Source organism: Natrix helvetica (assembly GCF_964273705.1).
Source record: "Natrix helvetica genome assembly, chromosome: 3".
Classification (NCBI taxonomy): Eukaryota; Metazoa; Chordata; class Lepidosauria; order Squamata; family Natricidae; genus Natrix; species Natrix helvetica.
In genome coordinates, this window is record NC_138549.1 from 62,138,206 (window position 1) to 62,161,404 (window position 23,199).

The 23,199-nt window shown below is 40.2% G+C and overlaps 1 protein-coding gene across 7 annotated transcripts in view; it reads left to right on the forward strand.

Moving 5' to 3' along the window:
- Positions 1-12,835: 12,835 nt before the first annotated feature.
- PRRC2C (proline rich coiled-coil 2C) overlaps positions 12,836-23,199 on the forward strand; it is an 81,311-nt gene continuing 70,947 nt past the window's right edge. For all 7 annotated transcript variants that reach the window (XM_081948225.1, XM_081948230.1, XM_081948226.1 and 4 more), the window contains exons 1-3: positions 12,836-12,969; positions 19,516-19,667; positions 20,847-21,024. In XM_081948225.1, coding sequence (XP_081804351.1) covers positions 19,553-19,667; positions 20,847-21,024 — 293 coding nt within the window. In that variant the 5' untranslated portion in view covers positions 12,836-12,969; positions 19,516-19,552. The remainder of the gene's footprint in view (positions 12,970-19,515; positions 19,668-20,846; positions 21,025-23,199) is intronic.

Sequence of the window (23,199 nt, forward strand, 5' to 3'; positions counted from 1 at the left end):
GGCTGTGACGGTCTGCTGCAACCCTCTGTCGGTGAAAACGGAGCTCGGGAGGACCATGTGAGGCCCTCGCAAGCTCTGTTTCTGGCTACAAAGGCCTCCTGCAACCCTCTGCCAGAAAAAACAAAGCTCGGGAGAACCGCACGCAGCCCTCACAAGCTCTATTACCGGCTGCAATGGCCTCTTGCAACCCTCCCGAGCTCCGATTTAACTGGCAGAGGCACTGCGGGGCGGTCCTTCGCTGTTTCCAGGGCAGCCAGATCTAAGCACGCCGCAGGCCGGATGTGGCCCCCGAGCCTTTGACACCCCTGCTTTAAAGCTTTTGGAGACCTTGAGTTGCTGCTGACTGACTAAAATAATATTGGTCTAAAAATAATCTCATGTCCTCCCAACCCCAACAGGAATTTATCTCAGTAACAATGTTATATGTCATCCCCAATTCTCTGCAAAGGCAGCATCGAACTCTGTTCTGGTTTTAAAGTATTGATTTTCTTTTTCCCTAGACAGTCTTTGCTGTTGACATGCTCTAGGAAGTTAAATGAAGTGGACAGCAATACAGCCAGGGAGTGGAATTTGCAAACTCTGAGTAGTTCCCTTAGGCTGCTGTGAGCAGGCAGCTTTCCCCCCTAGTTGCTGGGACTTGCTCCCTATGACCAATTTGGCTGGACACTTGGCTTCTACAAAAGCATATGCTCACGCAATGCCTGATTGGGGCTTTCAAGTCACTTTTCAAGGCTTCCGTGGATGCCTAATATGCACATGATTAGCACATTTGTGTTTGTTTTTAATGTCCTGTGTTGCATTTAAATTTAAAAGTTGATTTAAATAAGAAAAGTGCTGGGTTTCCCCAGCTTTATTTTAGTGGTTTGGCTCACCAATGGGTATATTATACACTTTGCACTTCTTCTGTCCACAAGGGGTTTTGTATGGAAGTCTGTTTTGATCTGGTGATTTTGCCTCCTCCATAGGCTAGTTTCAGCTAGTGCCAGAAATGGCCTCTTGTTGCAAGTACTATCATTTCTTTGAAGCACAACTCAAAGAGTTTGTCCATTATTGATTCCTCCCTCCTGCTTCACCACGTGTTCTGCCTGTATGCCTGTTAGCTCAACTAATAGGTGAAGCATAGGGATCTGATATCCAGATTATTTCTAAACACTTGTCTAGCAATCTCTTTAAAGTGTGGTAACCCTGTATCCAAAATTAGCCTGGCTGAGAAGTCTCAGGCCTAGAGAAATGAAGTACCTCAGCCTTCTAGCTGGGTAACTTAACATGTACCAAAGTCACCATTCAAAGCATCCTCCTACACTTGCTCCACCGTGCCACAGATGTAGAGTTAGGAGACAAGGAAACCTCCTGAAACCATACTAGTAGATTACCAAAACAAGTTTCAAGCCCATTCCACTATGCAGGCAAAAGAAAGGAGAACAAGAATGTGTACCTCTATTTCAATATAATTAGGGCTTGCATCTGATAGGTAGCAGTTACTAAAATTGTTTTATAATGAAAGTTGTTGTCTTTTCTTCACTAAATCTACTTGTTAAAAGCTGTCTTGTCCTTGAATGTCCCCTTATCTATTTCTAGTCTGGCTTGCCAAAAAGCCTGACAAACATGATTGATAGTACTTCCTCATGGATAGCTGATGTTTCATCAAAGGGGAAATTAAGCTGGGGAATTCTCCAATTTCCTTCACTTGTCCCACATTAAAACTGTAAAGTTTGGACGGTGCACACTAGTTTTTATTGAGGCAACATAAGATTGAGAGTCGGGTAGGACAATTTATGTCAGAAGAGGTAATGGTGGCAAAAAAAAATTTAAATCTATTGTAAAACCACCCACACTAACCAAGTGCTCCAATACCAATGTCACAAGCCAACCTTCCATAAGAGAAGCTGTGTAAGACAAACACAAACACTGCAACAACCCTGAACACCAGGAAAATGAAAACAAATCGTCTATACAAAAACTTCCAATAAAATAGATACCTTGGTAACAACCAACAGACTACAACAACCACATAGCATCACTGTAGCACGCAAACCAACTAAACTCTTCCAAAACATCTTAAGTAAATCAAAAGACCCAGCAACCACACACACACACAAAAACAGGAATCATCTACAACACGTAGTGTAAGGACTGTAACAGCCACTATGTAGGATAAACAGGCAAAGACCAACAGAGCACATTAATGAACACCAACTAGCAGTCAGAGGACATGATGAAAACTAATTAATTGCACAACACATGGACAAGTTTAACCATAGTTTCAACTGAGAATCCTGGACCAAACCAAATCTAGAGAAACTAGAGAATTTCTGAAAGCTTGGCACTCAGACAAATCAGCCATCAATAGGTACATAGATATACATCTATGCACCATTCAAAAGTGACAATCAACAAGGAAACAAAAAGACAAAAACACCTCCTCCCCAGCAACAAACACCCAGATAATAAGAGATTAACACCAGGATTAATTCCAGAGCAACAATTAAGCAGTGAATAATAGCCCAATCAGAGAACACCAAGTACCTGACAAATATGGAAATGGAATTATCCTTTTAAAATAAATTCACCTATACTATTTGAGTTAAGATGTTTTGGGAATGTGCTATGTGCATTTTGTGAAGTTTTTCTTGATTTTGCTCTTGAATTTTCTTTGCAAAGCAAAGTTTTAAGCAACTATATATTTTATGCCATGAATCTTTCAGATTTGTCCCTTTTTCACATTTGTCCTTTATTTTTTTCAAAAAATATGTTTATAATAATACAGTTTTAATAAATATAATACTTAACCATGCACTTTATCTTACCGTATTTAGAACGATGATTCCTTCTATTTCGTATGTATAGCTATGATTTGATTTTTAAAATTGGCTAATATGTTCTGGTTTTTATATAACACAGAAGCAAAACTCCTTCCTGCTATAAGCACAGGGGAAACATAGTATAGAGGCATCAGGATTAGATGGAAGGAACATTTTAGGGGAAAGTTTTTCAAAATTGGCAGTACCACAATTTCCTAAAATTAACAATGAAGTGGCTTTGGCAAAATCTTGTATTTTAATTTTTGTACTTACACTGTTGTTTTACTTATAATTCAAAAAAACCCTCTAGGGCTGTGATGGTGAACCTATGATATGCATGCCACAGGTGGCACACGGAGCCATTTGCTGGGGCACGTGAGGTGTTGCCCTGTCAGCAGAGGCTTCCTTGAAGCCTCTGTAGAGCGAAAAACTGGCCTTATGGACAAACGGGAAGTTTGGGAATGGACTTCCGGTTTGCTTGTAGGGACATTTTTTGCCCTCCAGAAACTTCAGGAGGCTTCCCTGAAGGCCCCGGGGGGCGAAAAACTGCCCTACTGACGCTTTGGCTGTAGGGCCATTTTTCGCCCTCCAGAGCCTTCAAGGGGAACCTCCTAGAAAACCTCTGGAGCCTGGGGAGGGCGAAAAAAGCACACCAAAAATGGGGGGGGGAGCTGGGGTCGCGCGCATAGCATTATGGGTGGGGGCACGCCCGTGCATGACCCCCCTGTGCTCCCCTTGCTTTTGGCACGCGTTCCAAAAAAGATTAGCCATCACTGCTCTAGAGTCTCTGATCTACAGATTTATATTACTTTTCATTTTTAATGGGATTTTTATCAGTAAATTTGTTTCTCGGATCATTTGTTATTGAATGACAAATTTGAACAATACTTCTTTCTGCCAATCATCATCATCATCATCATCATCATCATTATAATTTGAATGTTTATTGCCATCTATTTGCCCATGGCGACTCAAGACGGCTTACAGAATATAAAAGCAAATTAAAAACAATAAAAATAATAAAAATAATCAAATAAATTAATATAGTATAATATAATAAAATCACCCCACCCCATCCAAACCATCCAATGTGCGATATTTTTCAGAGTATAAGATGTTCTAGACAGTGACGTGCAGTCAAGGGAGGCAGGGGAGGCAGAACCTCATCGCTCTCATCATGAAAAGAAAAGAAAAAACTGAAAAAAAATTCTCCCCTTTTCTCTTTCATCCCTTTCATGCATGTGCAAGCAAAATACCCCAGGATCATGGTGGCGGGGAAAGCAACTCCTTCCGCTGCGCTGCGGAGAAGAGCCACGCTGTGCTCCTCAGCGCTAGCCTCAGATCAGCGTGAGCCATGGTCCCTTCATGTTGGCTCAAGAAGGAGGGGAATGGGACCGCGTGTGCAGGGGAAGGGGACTGTGGCTCATGCTGATCTGAGGCTAGCGCTGAGGAGCCTCCTGCACACGTGGTCCCATTCCCCTCCTTCCTGAGCCAACAGGAAAGGGACCGCGACTCACGCTGATCTTTTGTAAACAAATTACTAGCCTACATAGACAGATTACCTATCTAGAATCTGTAATCTGTGATCTCCAAGCAGAAACTAGATGTCTACTTCAGCCATTCCACTCTATGGAGATGCCATGCTATCAGCCCCCTCTGCCACAAAGATCTTGCAGGAGAAGAGCAGTCTGGACAACCGTGGGATCTGGCAGGCTGAGAGCTGTGAACCATAAACACAAAGCTTTTGCTGTGACCCAGCAAAACAGATATAGTGCCCTTGCTGACCTTAATGGGGACACTAAAGAGATAGGTCAAGGTAGTTGTGATAATGATGACTCAAATAAGCAGGGGATCGTGGTCCAAAACGAAGAACTTTCTTCGGAAATGTGAAATGGGGAACCAGGTATCACACATCAGTCACAGAAGAAGAGCGAGGTAAACAAAAAGAGAAGCCACCTTCTGGTTGGTGATTCAATCGTAAGGGATGTAAATTTAGGAGAGGATATGGAGGTTTTAAAAGAGGTCAGGTGTCTGCCAGGTGCTACTGCCAGCAGAGACAAGAGGCGTATTCTTAAGATAGTCAAGAATGCAAGTAAGGACTGTGACGTTGATGCTATTATACATCTTGGCACTAATGATCTGTCCCAGAAAGATGTACTTTCTGTGCAGAATGATTTCCAGAACTTGGGGTATGAACTCAATAGTATAGGTTGTAGGCTTATATTTTCAGAGGTTTTACCTGTATATAAGGAACAAAAAGGGAAGGGCCAGCGTATAGCAGAGTTTAATGTTTGGCTGAAGGAGTGGTGGAAAAGGGAAGGCTTTGGTTTTATTAGTCATGATGCCTGTAGCTGGTCCAATGAAAAACTGTACAAAAGAGATGGGTTGCACCCATCCAAGAAAGGGACTGAGTTACTTGGCATTAAATTCACAGGTTTTCTGAATAAACATTTAAACTGAAGAGCGGGGACAGAGAATTAATAGATACAGAACATTTCTGTCCCCAGCAAACTAAAATTCATAGGGTTATAAGTGCATGTAACATAGATGTGTGTGTGGGTAAGATTATCACTCCTGCTGTCAAGCAAAACCAAGCATTTAATAGTGATTGCCATACCATGTGCATGAATCACACAAGTGGCAAGAAAATAGGGGCAGTCAGGCATAACACAGGTTATGTAGACAGTAAACACAAGGTCAATCAAAATGGACTCAAATGTCTATACACCAATGCGCAGAGTATGAGGAATAAACAGGGCGAATTAGAAAGTCAAGTAAAAGAGGGCAGATATGATATTATTGCCATTACAGAAACTTGGTGGGATGAAACCGACAAATGGAACATTCAGCTAGAAGGATTTAAATTATTTAAAAGAAATAGACCAAATAAAAGAGGAGGTGGAGTTGCACTATATATAAGAAATAACTATGTCTCTACAGAAATAGAGCACAACAATGATGAGAACTATCTTGAATGCATTTGGGTCAATATTAAAGGTTGTGGGGGAAATGACATTGCCATAGGTCTATATTACAGGCCACCCAACCAAGCAGAGGAAGTAGATGAACTTTTTGCTAGTCAGCTAACTGTATGTAGGAAGCACACCACAATAGTAATGGGAGATTTTAACTACCCTGACATCAACTGGGAAACAAACTCTGCACCAAGTGGAAGATCCAACAGGTTCCTAACAAACCTAGCAGACAACTTTGTTTTCCAAAAGGTAGAGAAGGGAACAAGGGGATCAGCCATATTGGACTTAATTCTCACTAACAGAGTGAGATAGAAGGTGTTGAAGCCATAGGAACCCTGGGGGCAAGTGACCATGCAATATTGGAATTTAACATTATCCAAACACAAGTAGTAGAACAAAGTCAAACTAGAGTCTTGGACTTTAAGAAAGCTAATTTCAATAAACTTAGAGAGAGCTTGGGGAAAATTCCATGGATGAGAATCCTCAAGGGGAAAACAACTCAAGAAGTTTGGGAAATTTTGAAAAATGAGATTACAAAAGCCCAGCCTAGCACAATACCAATGAAGAAAAATAACAGCTCCCAAAAGAAACCAGCATGGCTGCAAAAAGAACTATCTGACAAATTGAAAGACAAAAAAGTTAAGTATAAAAAGTGGAAGGAGGGGGACATAACTAAGGCAGAATATCAGCAAATAGCCTGAGCCTGTAAAAATGAAGTGAGGAAAGCTAAGGCTCACAATGAAGAAAGGCTTGCCACAAAAGTAAAAATTAACAAAAAAAGCTTCTTCCAACATGTTAAAAACAAGAAAAAAGTTAAGGAAACAATTGGTCCATTGCTAGGAGAAAGTGGCAAGGAGGTGACAAGCAACAGGGAGAAAGCAGAACTATTTAACTCATGTTTTGCATCTGTCTTTACACAAAGGGATAAAACAGTCCAACCTATCAAAAGCAGCACCACAAAAATCAGATTAGGAACACAAATTGAAATAGGGAAGAAAATGGTAAGTGAGCACCTGTCTACCCTAGACAAGTTCAAATCACCAGGACCGGATGGATTACACCCCAGGGTTCTGAAGGAACTAGCAGATGAGATCTCAGAACCACTGAATTATATCTTTCAGAGATCCTGGAACACTGGGGAACTACCAGAGGACTGGAAAAGAGCTGATGTGGTTTCCATCTTCAAAAAAGGAAAAAAATTAGATCCAGGAAACTACAGACCTATCAGCCTGACCTCAATACCAGGAAAGATTCTGGAAAAAATAATCAAGCAACGAATTTGCAAACACCTAGAAGCAAACAAAGTAATAGCCAAAAGCCAACATGGATTTGTCAAAAACAGATCATGCCAGACTAATCTTATTGCATTCTTTGATAATGTGACAAAATTAGTGGACCAGAGGAATGCCGTCGATATAGTTTACTTGCACTTCAGTAAGGCTTTTGTTAAGGTAGACCATAACCTACTACCAGATAAAGTAGAAGAATGTGGGTTAGACAGCATCACCACCAGATGGATTCGTAACTGGCTGACCAACCGCACTCAACGTGTAGTCCTCAATGGAACTGCATCTACCTGGAGAGAAGTATGCAGTGGAGTACCCCAAGGCTCTGTTTTGGGCCCAGTACTCTTCAACATCTTCATCAATGATTTGGATGAGGGAATAAATGGGGAATTCATCAAATTTGCAGATGACACCAAGCTGGCAGGAATAGCCAACACTCCAGAAGATAGGCTTAAGATACAGAAGGATCTTGACAAACTTGAACATTGGGCACTATCTAATAAAATGAAATTCAATGGTGAAAAGAGTAAGGTTCTACATTTAGGCAACAAAAACAGAATGCACAGGTACAGTATAGATGATACCTTGCTCAGTAGTAGTAACTGTGAAAGGGATCTTGGAGTCCTAGTGGACAACCATTTAAATATGAGCCAGCAGTGTGCAGCAGCTGCCAAAAAAGCCAACACAGTTCTAGGCTGCATCAACAGAGGGATAGAATCAAGATCACGTGAAGTGCTAATACCACTTTATAATGCCTTGGTAAGGCCACACTTGGAATACTGCATTCAGTTCCGGTCGCCACGATGTAAAAAAGATGTGGAGACTCTAGAAAGAGTGCAGAGAAGAGCAACAAAGATGATTTGGGGACTGGAGACTAAAACATATGAAGTACGGTTGCAGGAACTGGGTATGTTTAGCTTAAGAGAAAGAAGGACTAGGGGAGACATGATAGCATTGTTCCAATATCTCAGGGGTTGCCACAAAGAAGAGGGAATCAAACTATTCTCCAAGGCACCTGAGGGTAGAACAAGAAGCAATGGGTGGAAACTAATCAAGGAGAGAAGCAACTTAGAACTGAGGAGAAATTTCCTGACAGTTAGAACAATTAATCAGTGGAACAGCTTGCCTCTAGAAGTTGTGAATGCCCCAACACTGGAAGTCTTTAAGAAGATGTTGGATAGCTATTTGTCTGAAATGGTATAGGGTTTCCTGCCTAGGCAGGGGGTTGGACTAGAAGACCTCCAAGGTCCCTTCCAACTCTACTATTGTATTGTATTGTATTGATCTGAGGCTGGCACTGAGGAGCCTCCTGCACACGTGGACCCATTCCCCTCCTTCCTGAGCCAACAGGAAGGGGACTGCGGCTCGCGCTGATCTGGGGCTAGCGCTGAGGAGCACAGCGTGGCTCTTCTCCACAGTGCAGCGGAAGGAGTTGCTGTCCCCACAGTGATCATGGGGTATTTTGCTTGCACGCTTGCAAAGATCAAAGTTGCCACAATCCTCCCTTCATGATGATCATTTGATGACATCATCAGCCTCACCAGCCATAAAACTCACTGCACGTCACTGGTTCTAGATTATAAGACGCACCTTAGTTTTTTGGGAGGAAAATAATAATAAGAAAAATTCTGCCTCTGCCTACCAGCATCCATGGTATTCAACTGACACATTGTAACAAGGTCAGCCACCGAATAGGCATAGCAACTAAGTAACAAACTAATGAGGGCTATTTGGACTCTGAAATTTGCTATGTGAGCAAGGACACAGGAAGGAGCCTGGCTTAGCCAAGAACGGAAAGTGAAACTGCTTGTGTTTTGCTTGTATTTACTGCTACCTTGGAAAACCTGCTTTTGGTAATGTATTGCATATTATTATTATTTTGAATCTTGCTGAATCAGTTACTGTGCTTTCTGAATGTGATTGCTGCTGCAAACTTTGAACAGCCAGGTCAACTTCAGCACTTATTGCAGCCTGATTCAGCACAGCTGATTGGCAGGTGGATTGGACTGGGAATACCCCCAATCAGCTGGTCCAGGCTGCAGGGATTGCCACAGACCATTGCTGCCTCCATGCCTCATGTTTTTGGCCTCGGGGGGGAGGGGGCTACATTCGGGGTATAAGACGCACCCAAATTTTCACCCTCTTTGGGGGAGAAAAGGGGTGTCTTATGCACTGAAAAATATGGTATTTACTTTTTTTTTTCATCCAAATGTCATATTTGGAATTTGTATTTTGGAAGGGCTATTTGTATTATTACCAAACAATTTCCCCCAAGCTTGAGCCTTTCAGTAGTTTGAAGTTTAACTCCCATCTTCTCAGCCATAGGACAGAATATGATGTAGGGAATTGTAACTGAAAGCAGCAGGCTAAGGAAAGCTGGCATTTGGGTGAATTAGGGATTATAGTAATAAAATAAGAGAAATTTGTTGGAAGAAAAATCAAGTGCTGTTCCAAGCTGAGAGAAAGATGCTGAAATAGAATGGAGGCGGGTTGCAGGAAAGAAAGTGTCAGTTTATTTGTTAGCCATAAACTTCAGTGACAGCAGCATGTTTTGGGGATAGCTGACAAAATGGGCTTGAGGTAGGTAGGCTTTTATACATTCTTTGGGGCTTTGTGATTGAGATGCCTGTTCCTGTGCAAGAATATGTCCAATATTTTAATGGCTGTTGCCAGATTCCTATGGGATCATGGTTGGCTCTATACACAAAATTATCTGCTACAATGACCTACCTGTCAATGACTACTTCAGCTTCAACCACAATAATACACGAGCAAACAATCGATACAAACTCAAGGTGTAAACCACTCCAAACTTGATTGAAAAAAATTAGATTTCAGCAACAGGGTGGTCAATGCCTGGCATGCACTACCTGACTCTGTTGTTACATCCTCAAACCCCCATAACTAACCGCTTAAACTGTCTGTTGACCTCACCCCATTCCTAAAAGGTCTGTAAGGGGCGTGCATAAGCGCACCAGTGTGCCTACCATCCCTGTCCTAGTGTCTCCATTTATTCGTACCCATTTACTGTGCTCATATTTATGTTTATACTTATACATGTTATCTTTAACATATTTGACAAACTAAAATAAATAAATAAATAAATAAAAATAAAAAGGGGAAATGCAAATCCTAGGTCTTTTGTTTGCCTAAACTAATCTTGTCAACTCTGGCTCCTTGCCTATTATGTATCTTATTTGGAGTTTCTGGCTCTATTTGCTTATGAACAGTGGCCCAGTGGCCCAGTCTTTCTGAATGGATACAAAATTCCTAGCCTCTTCAGGTTTCTGCTTTAGGCTGTTTTCTTATAGCAGGAAAACTGGGGCTGCTTTCTCTGTTTAAGAAGATGTTTTTCCTCTTCTCCTTCAGAGGAAATATTCTATTCGGCCTCTTTTTAATATTAAGAATAAGTAATATTTTATTATAGGGAGGGGGACCTTTCTACTGTAGGAAGTTAGCACTCCCCCCCCCCCCCCAAAATGAAATATCCTAGGAAATGTAGTAAGGTAACGGAAATAACCCAGAGAGCATGCACAGGAACGAATTAATGAACACATAGCCAGGGGCCATAGCCAGAGAAAGACCACACACAGTAGCCAGGAAGAGGTTACACTTGGTCACAAAAGAAATAAGATAATGGGATTAGGAAAAGGGTAATAGAGTTGGGAAATCCCCGAATCTGGCAATGATAACAAAACACAAAAAACAAATTCCAAGATAACACGAACACCATGACCATTTACATAAAACAGACATCTTTGTATAAGCGCCCAAACAGAAAAACACCCTCCTCAGGTTTGATGATAGGATTAGCCCAAGGGCGAGATACCGGACAAACGAAACCCAAAGACAAGAGAATCAAGATCAGAACAATCATCCAGAATAAAAGAACTTTATTCTCACTGAAGTTTACACAATAGCCAGGGGCAAGAAAAACTGTATATAAGGAAAAACCAAACTGTATATGGTGCTGCAGACCCGGGAATGATAGAGCTGCATCTCATCCTTCCTGTTCCTTTTTCTTCAATAAAACTCATAACTTCCAGGCGGCTGTCTTCACGAAACTTTCTTTAAGCGTCGGTGGTGACTCCCGGCTGGGAACGAACCAGGAAACCTTTGTCTTCCAACAGAAATATTGAAAAGGCAGAATAGAGAAACATGTGTTTAACGCAGGAAACACTCACTCTTAATAGCCCCCACTTTCCTTAATAGGCCATTAAAATGCCCAAGCCAGTCTATTCTACATAATAAAGAGTTCTCCCCTTCAGCTCCAGAGTGATGGGATTAAGGCATGATAGTATTCGCCCTTTACCCCATTCACCACATGGCATTTGGAAACTCAAACTTGGACTCAAAACTCAGCCTGGAGAGTTGCCCCTGCATGGCCCCATGGGAGTCTGACAACCAATCATTACACAAGCTCAAGATCAAAGGCCAGAGAGGGCATAAAACCAGGGACTCAGCATCTCAGGTCCCCCTTCTCTTCTTCTCCACCAACATTGAAGCATGTGATCACCTTTTCTGTTCAGGACTCAAGCCATGTGATCCTGTCCACCATTAAAACCATCTTTCCAAGCAGCATCCATGTCTCCAGTGTCTTTTTCCCCACTTGGAGCTGAACCCAGATGGACATTTCTTTCAACACTACAAACTGAATAATTTGCAGGAAAAGAGGAAATTACAAAATCAGAGTGGGAGGAGGCTTTGGCATTCAATATACTGCATTTGTTTACAAATGTGTTGTAATTGCTTTTATAGTATTTGCTCATCTTGGGTTACTGAATATTGGTGGCATGTTCCACTTCTGGATATACTATTGATTGAGAATATAAAGTTTGTGAGTTAATAGAATAGCTTTACTATGCAATTAAACTGATTGTGATGCTGCATGTTTTATTTCCAGCAATTTGCAAGTTCAGGCTCATTCCCTTGCGCTCTCTGCATTGTGCTCTTAGGTCCATTCCCAAGTAACCCAATTCTGGCAAACCTGGACCTCCACATAGGCCTCACACAGTTTTCAGGCATGAGCATTAGCACCATCCCCTTAACCCTGCATTTGGTTCACCCCACACTACAAATTCTGTTTACCAAAAGTGGCTCTTGAGGCATCTTGCATGCCATTCTGGGCTCCAGGCTAGGAAGCCAGGCATCTTGCCCATTTAAAGTTTGAGATTGTTTCAGCCCCAAGACCTCTAGAAAATAAAGAATGCCTGTCGCTGGATCGTTGACAATAGAGGAACGTTTAAATGACCAGTTGTGCAAACAGCCCCCCAAAAACTGCAAGAGACTCAAAAAGCCAGCCAATATTTGTTTTTAAGGTTATGCCTGCCAGATGGAGGACCAGAGGCCAAAAACCTGCCAGATAACTCTGTCCTGTTAGTCTATTATACAAATATCAAAACAACTCTGTGATACAGAGTTTTGATAAATTTATCTTCACTTTGATTTTGTGGATTATGACAACTATGAGATGCATGGAGCAAAGTACTGTGAGAAAGTTGATGTAAATACGTTTAGTTGAGCGTGATAAAAAGCATCGGAAATAAACAGGATTGTTAGCCCATTTAGGATACATCGCTATATAATCATCACAAACAAGCTGCAGAGGATCTTGAATTTTCTCTATGGTTATGCCTGCACAATTCAGCGTGGAGGAAACTTTTCTCCCTCTTTGCAGAGTGACGTTCGGAGGCGCACGTTGCTTTTTCCGCGGCTCCTGTAGGGGGCGCCAACGCTTGCCCTCCGAAGAGACTGGCGCCACCACCGGCACAGTCGCTCAGTCACGTGGGTCGCCAGCACTACGTGCGTGCTGAAGTCAGACGCTGTTAGGCGCCGCCGGTTTGGCTATTCGCCCGCCATTTTGGCCCGCTCTGTGTGAAAGCAGCTCGGGCGGTCGCTTCGGCCTCGGTAAGTGGGATCTCGAGGCGGCGTTCTCCGGCAAATAGCAGGGGGCGAGGGGGAGGATGACCGCGGGGACGGGAATACGGTGGCGGCGATCCTTAAAAGGCTCTAGGAAGGGCGGAATCTCCCGCCGGAGAGAATCGGGTGGCCCGCGGCGAGCCCCGGACTGGAGCCGGGCGCCCTCGCAGGGAGAGCATCGTCCTTTTCCTGCGCCTTTTCTCCCCTGAGTCTTTGGGTCTAAGCTAGGGATGAGCTGGGGGAAGACCCGCGCCTTGAGCTGCCTCTTTTACTCCTAACTCAGGACAAAAGGAAATTTGGGGGGGGGGAGGTGGGGGTGGGGGGCAGAGAAGACCGCAGGAATCGGAGATTTTCCCCCCCCTCTTTTTTTTTCAACATCCGGTTTTTCGTCTTTAGGGTTCCGGCGTCGTTTCCTAATTTAATTTTTCCCAATCCAAATTCTCCAAAAGCCTCGATTACTCTCTTTATTCTCACCTTCCATTCCTCTTCCTGCATTTCTCTCCTTTCAGATTTGTTCCTTCTGGGGAACATGAGTAATTTATGTGACTAAGCCTGGCCTAAGATTGCTCAAGGCTGCTGTTCCTGTACTTGTGTTAATTTTGAAAGTAATTTCTTCATGGTGAGGAAAAGGATAAAATGTTAAGGTCTTGAGCTTGTAATAGAGGGTTGCTGACGGGAAAAATAGCAGGAAAGAATATTATATATGTTCGCTTTCTTGAGTTTTAGAAAGTAATAAAGACGGGATTAAAATCTAATAAAACAACCCATTCAGATCAGGCGAATTTGCTCTCAATGAACTGGCAGGAAGGATAATTGTGTGTTAAAGAGCAATCAGAAACTAACAGTTCAGTTATCAAATAGTGTGTGATTGAAAAATAAGATACTCCTTGCTGATCATCTGGATGTGGAGATCATCATGAGATGATTTTTTTTTCTGGAAAAGTATAGAGTTATTTTCCAGTTGAAATACCTTCCAATGTCTTTAATGTTTTATTTTTCCTGTGGTTTTTCTCAGCCTTTGGGTAGTTTTATGATATGAATCCTTGGAGATTACTGATGACTGCTACAGAATGGATGAATGTGTAAAACTGGTTATCAGCCCTTTAAGGTAGCCCAGACAAGCATAAACCATGTATTTTAACATCTTTATTGTAAGTTTGCAATAACATCTTACATCTGAAAGCATTTCTCTTCTCCTTTTCTTTTACTCTCCAGAAAACCAAGGAGAGATCTTTCCAAAATGCTTCCCACATCCTTTTTCTTTTTTGTGTGCTGAGATACCTTTTGCATAACAATTGTCTAATCTGCAGCTCTTCCTCTCCTCTTCCTCTCACTCTTGCATACCATTTGGAAGTTTAAGTCTCACTCTGTGTGATACCAAAAAAGTATAGGAGGCAAAATGTTATCCTACAGTTCTTTTTTTAAAAGAAAGCAACTGGAGTTCTTGGGGTTTTTTTATTTTGAAAACTTCGCTTCTCCTCCAAGAAGCTTTTTCAAATCTAACTGAAAAAAGCATCTTTGAAACCTTGATGATTAAGAATCACTCATATGAAGACAGTTGCTTTATTATATAAGATCCCAGCTTTTTAAAACTGTTGTCCTAGCCACAGTCATACCAAGGTAAACTAGTTCAATTTTTCACCCTTACATTATCATTTGACTAGTTTGGTCATTGAGAGCTCTGTTACATGAGGTATGGGCTAGGCACCATATTTTTTCTGTGGTAGCCTACACTTAATGGAGCATTATCCATCCCAGAAGTATGCATAGCCACTTTTTTATTACTGTTCCATAAATAAGCAAGACTCTGTTGTTTCAGCAAAACTTGAGTCGGTATTCATCTGCCACATTTAACTTTTGGTTTTATTATGTATTTTTACTTTGTGTACTGTAATATGCAGTCTAGAGTTCTCCAAGATTACAAAAATTGTAAATAAATCTTAAGGATGTATTTTTTGGAACAATGAAATGTTCAAAGCAATCTCTTCTATCTTGGGGTGATTTTGGGGGGGAAAGGCTCAGAGCATCCATACTCATTTTCTAGTTCAAAGGTAAAGAAGAAAACCACAAGAAGGAATGGTCATTCTAATAATAAAAATGGCAGTATTAGAAAACCTGAGGTAGAAGATTCTCAATATTTTTTTAGCACATTACATTCTTTTCTCATTTCCTTTTCTTAGCAGCTTTGTTGTGTGAATATTTTTGAATATCAGTTGTCTGAATGCAGTATATATGATCTCTGCTGCCTTTTCTATGTAGTTTGCTGCTAAAACAGTTAATCAAGCCTGTATGTTGGTTGAAGTCATGACTACAAACTAAACTTTATATTATATTAACAGGTCTTGTATCTGGTTCTTTTGTCCTGAATACTTAGTTAGTTCCTCTTTTTTGCTAAATCTGAATCAGCAAGGTAAGATTGCAAATCATATTCTGATCTAGATTGAAAGAATCACATTCAGTTTGGATAAAGTTGATCAAAGTGAACCAGAATGATGTAAGAAGTATTCCAAATGAAAGGCTCATTTATATAACAGAAAATTGGGACTCTTAATACTAATAGATGGATGACCCCTGAGTAAAAATGATATGAATAAAAGATTATAATTATATGATTGTTACCTTGATTACAGAGATACATGTTATTATTTTAAGACAATGTTCTCACAACTCAGTTAATCATAAACCTAGATTGCAAAAACTTGCTTCAAGACTTCCAAGTTGGTAACTGTTCAAGCCTACGTGATAAGTAATTGTAAACCTCAAAAAGTTGGAAGTAATCTAGCAACACACCAATTTTACAATTTAATGTATAGTGAGGACATAATTTGGTATAATTAAGTTGAAATTGTGTTCACCTTCCACATGGAGTGGATAGATTATATTAAAGAAGCCTTCATTTATTCACTCTTGCACATAACAATATTTTATTACTTCCTGTAATGACCTTATCTAGGATATAAAAATGCAAGCTCTAACTTGAATAAATTCTCTGTTGAAAAGTTAAGAGTTAAATGTGAACAGTTCCAATGTGATATATGCTAGGAGTTTTTTTCCTTAACGCCTCATCTTTATGCCACTTAGCCTTGCAGCATTTAGATTATTCCTGATAGTAGATTATAATATATATATTTTTAATATCTTGACTTTCATTTATTTTTTTAATGAAAAAATATCACTATTTTTGCTTCCCCCTCACCCCGGCAATTAATTCTCTTTTAAAAACAATTCCTGATACTTCGTCCCTCTTTAAAAGTGCCTTGTCAAGTCACATTATGTGGATTAAAGTACCTTTATATATAGACTTGAAATGTTTTTGAAGCCATAACACCTACATTTATCCTTTGTAGTTTAAAGCAATGATGCCTGCACAAAAATAGTAGGCTCTTTTCCCAAATTAAGTTAGTTTTAATCAAGTTTTGTACTGTATTAGCTAATTCTATGCTTTGTTTTAAAAGTGATATTTCAATCCCTTGAAGATTTGGGTTTTCATATTTTGGCAACAAAGTAAGAAGGTAATAGAAGTGATGTTTTAACAGCTCAAATGCTTGGGAAGAGGAAAATAACTAGTATGTTAGTGAATAATGATGATTGGAAGCACTCACATATTCAAATAATTATAAAAATATGAAATCTTTAAAACAATGACATATATTAAGTTTAGAATCCACAATGTGTACTGCAATAATCTGGCTTTCCTGGACTGTGCAGTACACTTATTAAAGAGACAGAAGCGTCAACATAAAAGTATACAGAAAACCCACACACCAAGATCAGTATTTTGATTATACATTTTGATTCTTACTGCCCGCTAGAGCACAAACATGATCACAATGCTCTACCACCTGGCTGAAGCTTTTCCTACTAGCAGAGAGGGTAAAGAAAAATAATCGTCAAGGAAGCCCTCAGAACCTGTGACTATGCCAACTGAGCTCCATCAAATCCAGAAAAAGTTCAAGCAGGAATTCCTCCATACTAGACAAAAAAGTGAACAACCACTTCACAAGCTCATGGCACAACACAGGAAAACAAACCAATCAGGACAGCATTCAGCAGCCCATTTGCATCTGAAAAACTCTTGAAGACAGCAAAGTTCACATTCTGGACAGAGGAACACTGGTTTGAAAGTAGAGTCAAAGAGGCCATCTATGATAAAACTGAATAGCCTTCTCTCAACAGAGGGGGAGGGATATGACACCTCTCTCCTGTTTCTGTCCTTTCAGCAACCCCAAGAAGGTTCCACGCCTATTTGCATTCTGATTCAAGTGGCTCTGATGTAGTTAAACCCTCAAGTAAGCAGGTTACTGCAAAGAGTATAAATCCTTTCATTCCTCACCATTCAATCAGAACTGAAGAAACGTCTTGGGTAAGAATGTTTTGAAGGAAAAAATCAAGAAAGTCTACTCTGGAAGTGACGGTCCCTGAAGCCTTCGGAGCGCTCAAAAGGATCCTCCGAGCAAACCGGAAGTGACTTCCGGTTTGCTCGGAGGGTCGTTTTAAGCGCTCCGAAGGCGTCAGGGAAGCCTCCGGACGGTCCCTGAAGCCTTCGGAACACTTAAAACCATCCTCCGAGCAAACCGGAAGTGACTTGTGGCATGCGTGCCATAGGTTCGCCATCACTGCACTAGTCCAATAGACAATGCTGCTGTAATATAAAGAATTTGTTTCTCTTTGAAGCTATCCATGTTCAACAGATAATGACTAATACATTAGACAAGCAGTCCATTTTTATGGACTTTATATTTAAGTAGAAGTATTTTCAAGGCTTTTGTGGTTTCACATTGAGCAAGATTTAATGTTTAATCACAGTGTATGAATATGCCTTGAGGTATTCTGCTAGTAAGTATTCTGCTAGTACTGCTATTTGTTTTTCTTAAGACTTTTGCACTTTAAAAGAGATTTTATCCTATGAAAATCAGTAATTATAGTTGTTTCTTACATAATTGAGCTATAATTTATTTTCCTTTTTTTAAAAATAGAACTATCAGTGCGGATGGTTAACATAAGAACAATATTGTTATATAAATTAATAAAGGGATTTCTTCAGCTGCATCCCTAAATACATAGTTCTGTAATAGAGTATTTGTTGTTAGCACACTATTTTCAAATTCCTGTAAATTTAGGAATACTAACACTGTTTTCCCTAAATTCCATTTGGAGTTTAGCATGCTGTTTATATTACAAAAGCAGAGTAGATTTTATATGTGTTATTTCAGTTTGCCATCCTAAGATATAAGACAGTGAAATTTAAAAAGGTTGTAGCTTTATATTTTTATTTATTTGCATTTTATTTTAATGCTTAGTTAGAATCTTATATACACTGTATGGATACAGTAGTCTTCTGAATGTTTTGCTTGCTGTTGCAACTAGAGTTTAAAAAGTATTTTTTAAAGCTTACTTGAGAAGAGCTCTGAATAAGTGATTCTTTGGAAGGGCTAGGGACTTGTTCCTTGCATGTGTTTACATATTTATCTTATATCTTACGGTATAAAATGCTCTTCTAAATCTGGCAGTGTTATGCTATGTTCTGATGGTTGTTTATTTGGTGCAATCCCTTACAAATTACCCCACAATGTACTTTAATGCAAATCTAGTCTTTCTACGTTAAATTTGACTTCTGAATTAAATGTTTTAAAAGTTGTTCACCAATGAAGAATGGGAACTTGCAAGTGCAGAAAGTTTAAAGATTTGCTTGGGGTTAGATTAATTAAACTGTCTAGATTAAGTTAGATATATTAACATAACGTATGAATGAAAACCTATTTTCTGTTTTCTATAGTTTGATCAGACTATAATGTATCTCTTCTCAAACACTTTATAGCAATAGCCATACATGGAAACATTTTGAATTTATATAGTCTAGCACACTGGTCAGCAAACGTTTTTTGTAAATGGCTATATCTGTCTCCCACAGTTGTTGGCTACTGAAAGGCCACTACCCTTACCCTGGACAACCCCATCCTCAGTTCCTCTTCTAACCCCAGGACCTTGGTGTAGGCTCAGGCTTGATCTACTACTCTCTTTTCCATCCAGTTCTTAGCTGCAAATCACGTAAAAGCAGGGGATGGGTCAGATTTAGCTGTGGACAATAACTTGTTGACCCCCTGACCTCAAAGATTTGATACCTGGTCTAAGAAATGAGTACATCTATAAAGAGTTTAATTAGCTGAACTTTGATGTATAAATCTTAATGTTAACTACTCTGTATGCATGAATATAGATGAGGTCACACACAAAGTTACTTGGAGCACATTAGTAGCATTCATTTTAGATTATCCCATCTCTTTAATATATTTTAATTTTGATATTTGTCTTACTGTTACTAAAATCAGATTTTTAACAGGATTTCTGAAACACACTTAACAATTTCATTATTTTTTGTGCTATTTCATATATTGGAAAGCTACCACAGAGTTTTTTATGGAGCAGCTGCACTACATTCTGAATATCCCAATTCTCATGATAATTACATCTGTTGCTTGGATGAGTCTTTTTTTTTAGGTTGTTTTGACTAGTCAGTTTATTGTTTCTTTTCAGGGGGTGAGCAAGGAGATTTCAGACTCGATGAACTGAAATGTCTGAGAAGTCAAGCCAGAGCACCAAAGCAAAGGACGGGAAAACAAAGTATGCAACACTTAGTTTATTCAATACATATAAAGGAAAGGCTCTGGAAACACAGAAAACTACAGGTATGTTTGTTAAAACTGAACATTTCCTACCCATTTATTAGGTCTTGGTTGGTTGTTGTTTCTTTTTGTGCAGGAATATCAGCACTTAAGGCATTTTAACTTCAAATTTTCAATTTTGCAACCTAATTACCTTTATTAATTTACATGCCTGACAGTTTGATAGTTAATATTCAGATATTTTTAAATAATTATACTAAAAGAACTCTCTCTAAAAAGCCTTCTGGCAAGATTGTATGTAAATACCAGTGTGCTTTGTCTTTTGATAATCTGGCATTGAGTCCATGGATTTCATCTGTCATCTCTTAAATATTTGTGTTTGATTTGTATAAATTTTATTTTATTACATTGTTCATTGTTATGAATATATTAATGAAAAATGGTTTACATCCATAATAAAACCCGTGTACTTTAGGAACAAATTCACAGTAAATACAAGCTCCATAAGCAAAGAAGGGAAAAAGAGAATTTCACAATTCCTTTCATAGTTGCTGGTCTTTAAAAGAGAGCAATAAACAAAAATAGAACTAATTTATACTTGATTTAGGAAAGCTCTCTCTATAAATCTTATAGCTCAACATTAAACTTTAATGATGTTTTGTACTGTTTACTATTTTTTAAAATAAGACCTCAGAAGAATAATCAGATATTTAACTTGCTATATTCACTTGTCCATATATTAATTTGAAAACCAAGAGTTACCGTATTTTTCACTTCAAAAGATGCACCTGACTATAAGAAGTATCTAGGTTTAGAGGAGGAAAACAAGAAAAAAAATCAGGCGGAGCCTGAGAGGACCACAGATAGGTGTCCTCTCATATGCTAACTCTACTTTTTGACTCCTACACTGTGGAAAACAGACAGAAGAGGTGGGCAATGGCAAAGACAGAAGAGGCGGGATTCAGCACTGTAAAAGGACCCCTCCGCCACAGCCTGGCTGCTATTCATCAAAGGACCAGCACCATCTACCTTTGGTGGTGGGGGTGCGTCTTATGGAGTGAAAAATACGGTATATTTTTCTCCATCATTTGCAAGTAAATGAGAGGGCAGAAATTTGTTCCTAGTTTTTCAATGTCCAAATATATAATTTTTAATAGTATTTTGCCAGGAAATTTTTTTTTCAAGAAAAAAAGGATGCGTAGACGCACATTAACAGTTTATAATTATTATATTTTTGCATAGTTGCAACTCGTCATGGATTACAAAGTCTTGGGAAAGTTGCTGTTTCGCGGAGAATGCCCCCTCCAGCCAACCTCCCTAGTCTTAAAGCAGAAAACAAAGGCAATGATCCCAACATAAACATTGTGCCTAAGGATGGCACAGGTTGGGCTTCTAAACAAGAACAACATGAGGAAGAAAAGTAAGTTGCACTACAAATCACCTTCCAGTTATTAATGTAACATTTTAGCGTATGCTGCTAAAACAGAGTTGTACAGAATGCTACAGCTAGTCCTTGCTTAACAACCATTCATTCACTGACCACTTGAAGTTACAATAGCAATGAACCAATAGTAGTTATGGCTGGTCCTTAAAGTTGTGGCATCCCTGTAATCACATGATAAGAATTTGGATACTTTGCACCTCTCTAAATTTATAACTGCAACATATGTTTTGATGCCTCCATTTACTTAACTCCCTCCCATATTTCACCTTTTGGCTATCCCGCCTCCACTTCTGCTGCCTATCTCTTCTGCCCCCCCTCACTCCCAGCTGACCTTCACCATCAACTTCCTCCTGCCGAGAAAAGGCAGCTGTTGACTCTTCACAAGACCCATTATTACTTAATGAGTAATAATAATTATAAATTTTGTAAGAATTTCATGCAAATACTAGCACTTTAGTTTAGATAATTTATTACCTGTGTTTCCTTGGAGTAAAAAGAAATCAAATCTCTCAATTTGATTCTCATCCCCATTTGGGAGATACAGCTGTGTGAAAAAGTCCTGCACGGTTTACTGTTTATGACATTTTTTGGATAGGCCATTGATTTTATGGTATTTCATGCTAACTGTTATGAAAATATTGTTATATTTAAATAAATACTGGATGATTTTTAAGTGAAAAGCATAAGCTTTTTGCAATTTGGTGCTGTTTGGATGGGGATTGTGAATTTTCTTGCATGCTTACAATGCATGCTTACAATGACTATGAAAACAGATTAACTGATGCATACCCAGTGGCATATGTGTTGCAATTACTAAGCCAGATGCTAGTGTTTTGTTAACATTTTTATTGTTTGTGGCTCTGGAAAGGACTAGGTAACCAAACATGGTTACTAATATGAAATTGGCGAGCCCTTATTGCTTATCAGCAGGCAGCATCGCTTCGGCATAGACTGTATAAGCCTTTGCATGTGATCTTTGGTGACAATGTGGTGCCAGGCTGCAATAATGGATTCAATCAGCTCCTGCGTGGTCTTCGGATGCTTCTTGCTTATTTTGTAACGAATCTTGGCCCACAAGTTCTCAATTGGGTTCAAATCCGGGCTCAGAGCTGGCCAATCCGGGAGTCAAACACCATGCTTCTTCATCCACTGCTGGATGGACTTGGCTCGATGACAAGGAGCACTGTCATCCTGGAAGTAAAAGTCCTTCCAGACATGTTTCTGAGCTAAAGGAACCTTTTCTAGGACTTCAACATACTGCTTGGAATTCATGATTCCCTGCATGATTTGTATCCGACCAATACCAGAAACAGTGATTGTTGTTATAAATTCTAATAGAAGTATAGGGAGCTGCATTCATAAAAGTGTCTGTGTTCATATAAATCAGCGATGGTGAACCTTTTGGCTCGTGTGCCATAAGCGGGGGGAATGCAGGAGGGTCGTGCGCAGGCATGCCTCACCCATAATGCAATGCGCGACACCCCCAGCACGCATGTGCGCATGACAGGAACTTCCCCCATTTTTCTCCATAGTGAGGGGAGGAGTATCCAGGATGGGTTGAACTTGTCCGTTCTTGGTTGGACTGAGTCAGATAAGCTCTTTTAGCCACACCTTGGTCACCAGGCTCCACCTAGTTATCGACTCAGTCCATCAACTGACGGCTGTATTCATCCTGAGATCCTGAAGAAACTTAAAGGAAAAATTTTAAATTGTTACCAAAGCAGTTGAAATTGCCTCCACGCTGCCTGATCAATCACTAGAGTCTGAGGAAACCCCCAGCAGGGGTAGAAAGCCCATGTAACAACCGCTAAGGCGGCGCGCAGCCCAGGTCACAGAGCGAGACCCAGGGCACTAAGTGAGGACTCACCAAAGACAGGCAAGCGAGCTCTGCGGAGGCCTCTGCAGCAAGGGTGATGCCCAAGGAGGCTCTAAGGGAGCCAAAGTGCTCCACCGCTCCCCTCAGGGGTTGAGTGACGAACCGCGGTGTTTTAAAACACCCCAGAGTGCCCGCACTCACAGCAATCGCCAGAGAACAAGGTGAGAGTCGGAGAGGCTCAGAGAGAGCAGAGGGAGGCGAGAGAGCCAGCAGCGGCAGCCACGCAGCAGCCTGCAAAAGCACAAGCCGCTTCCACGTGCTCCCAGGAAGAGGAG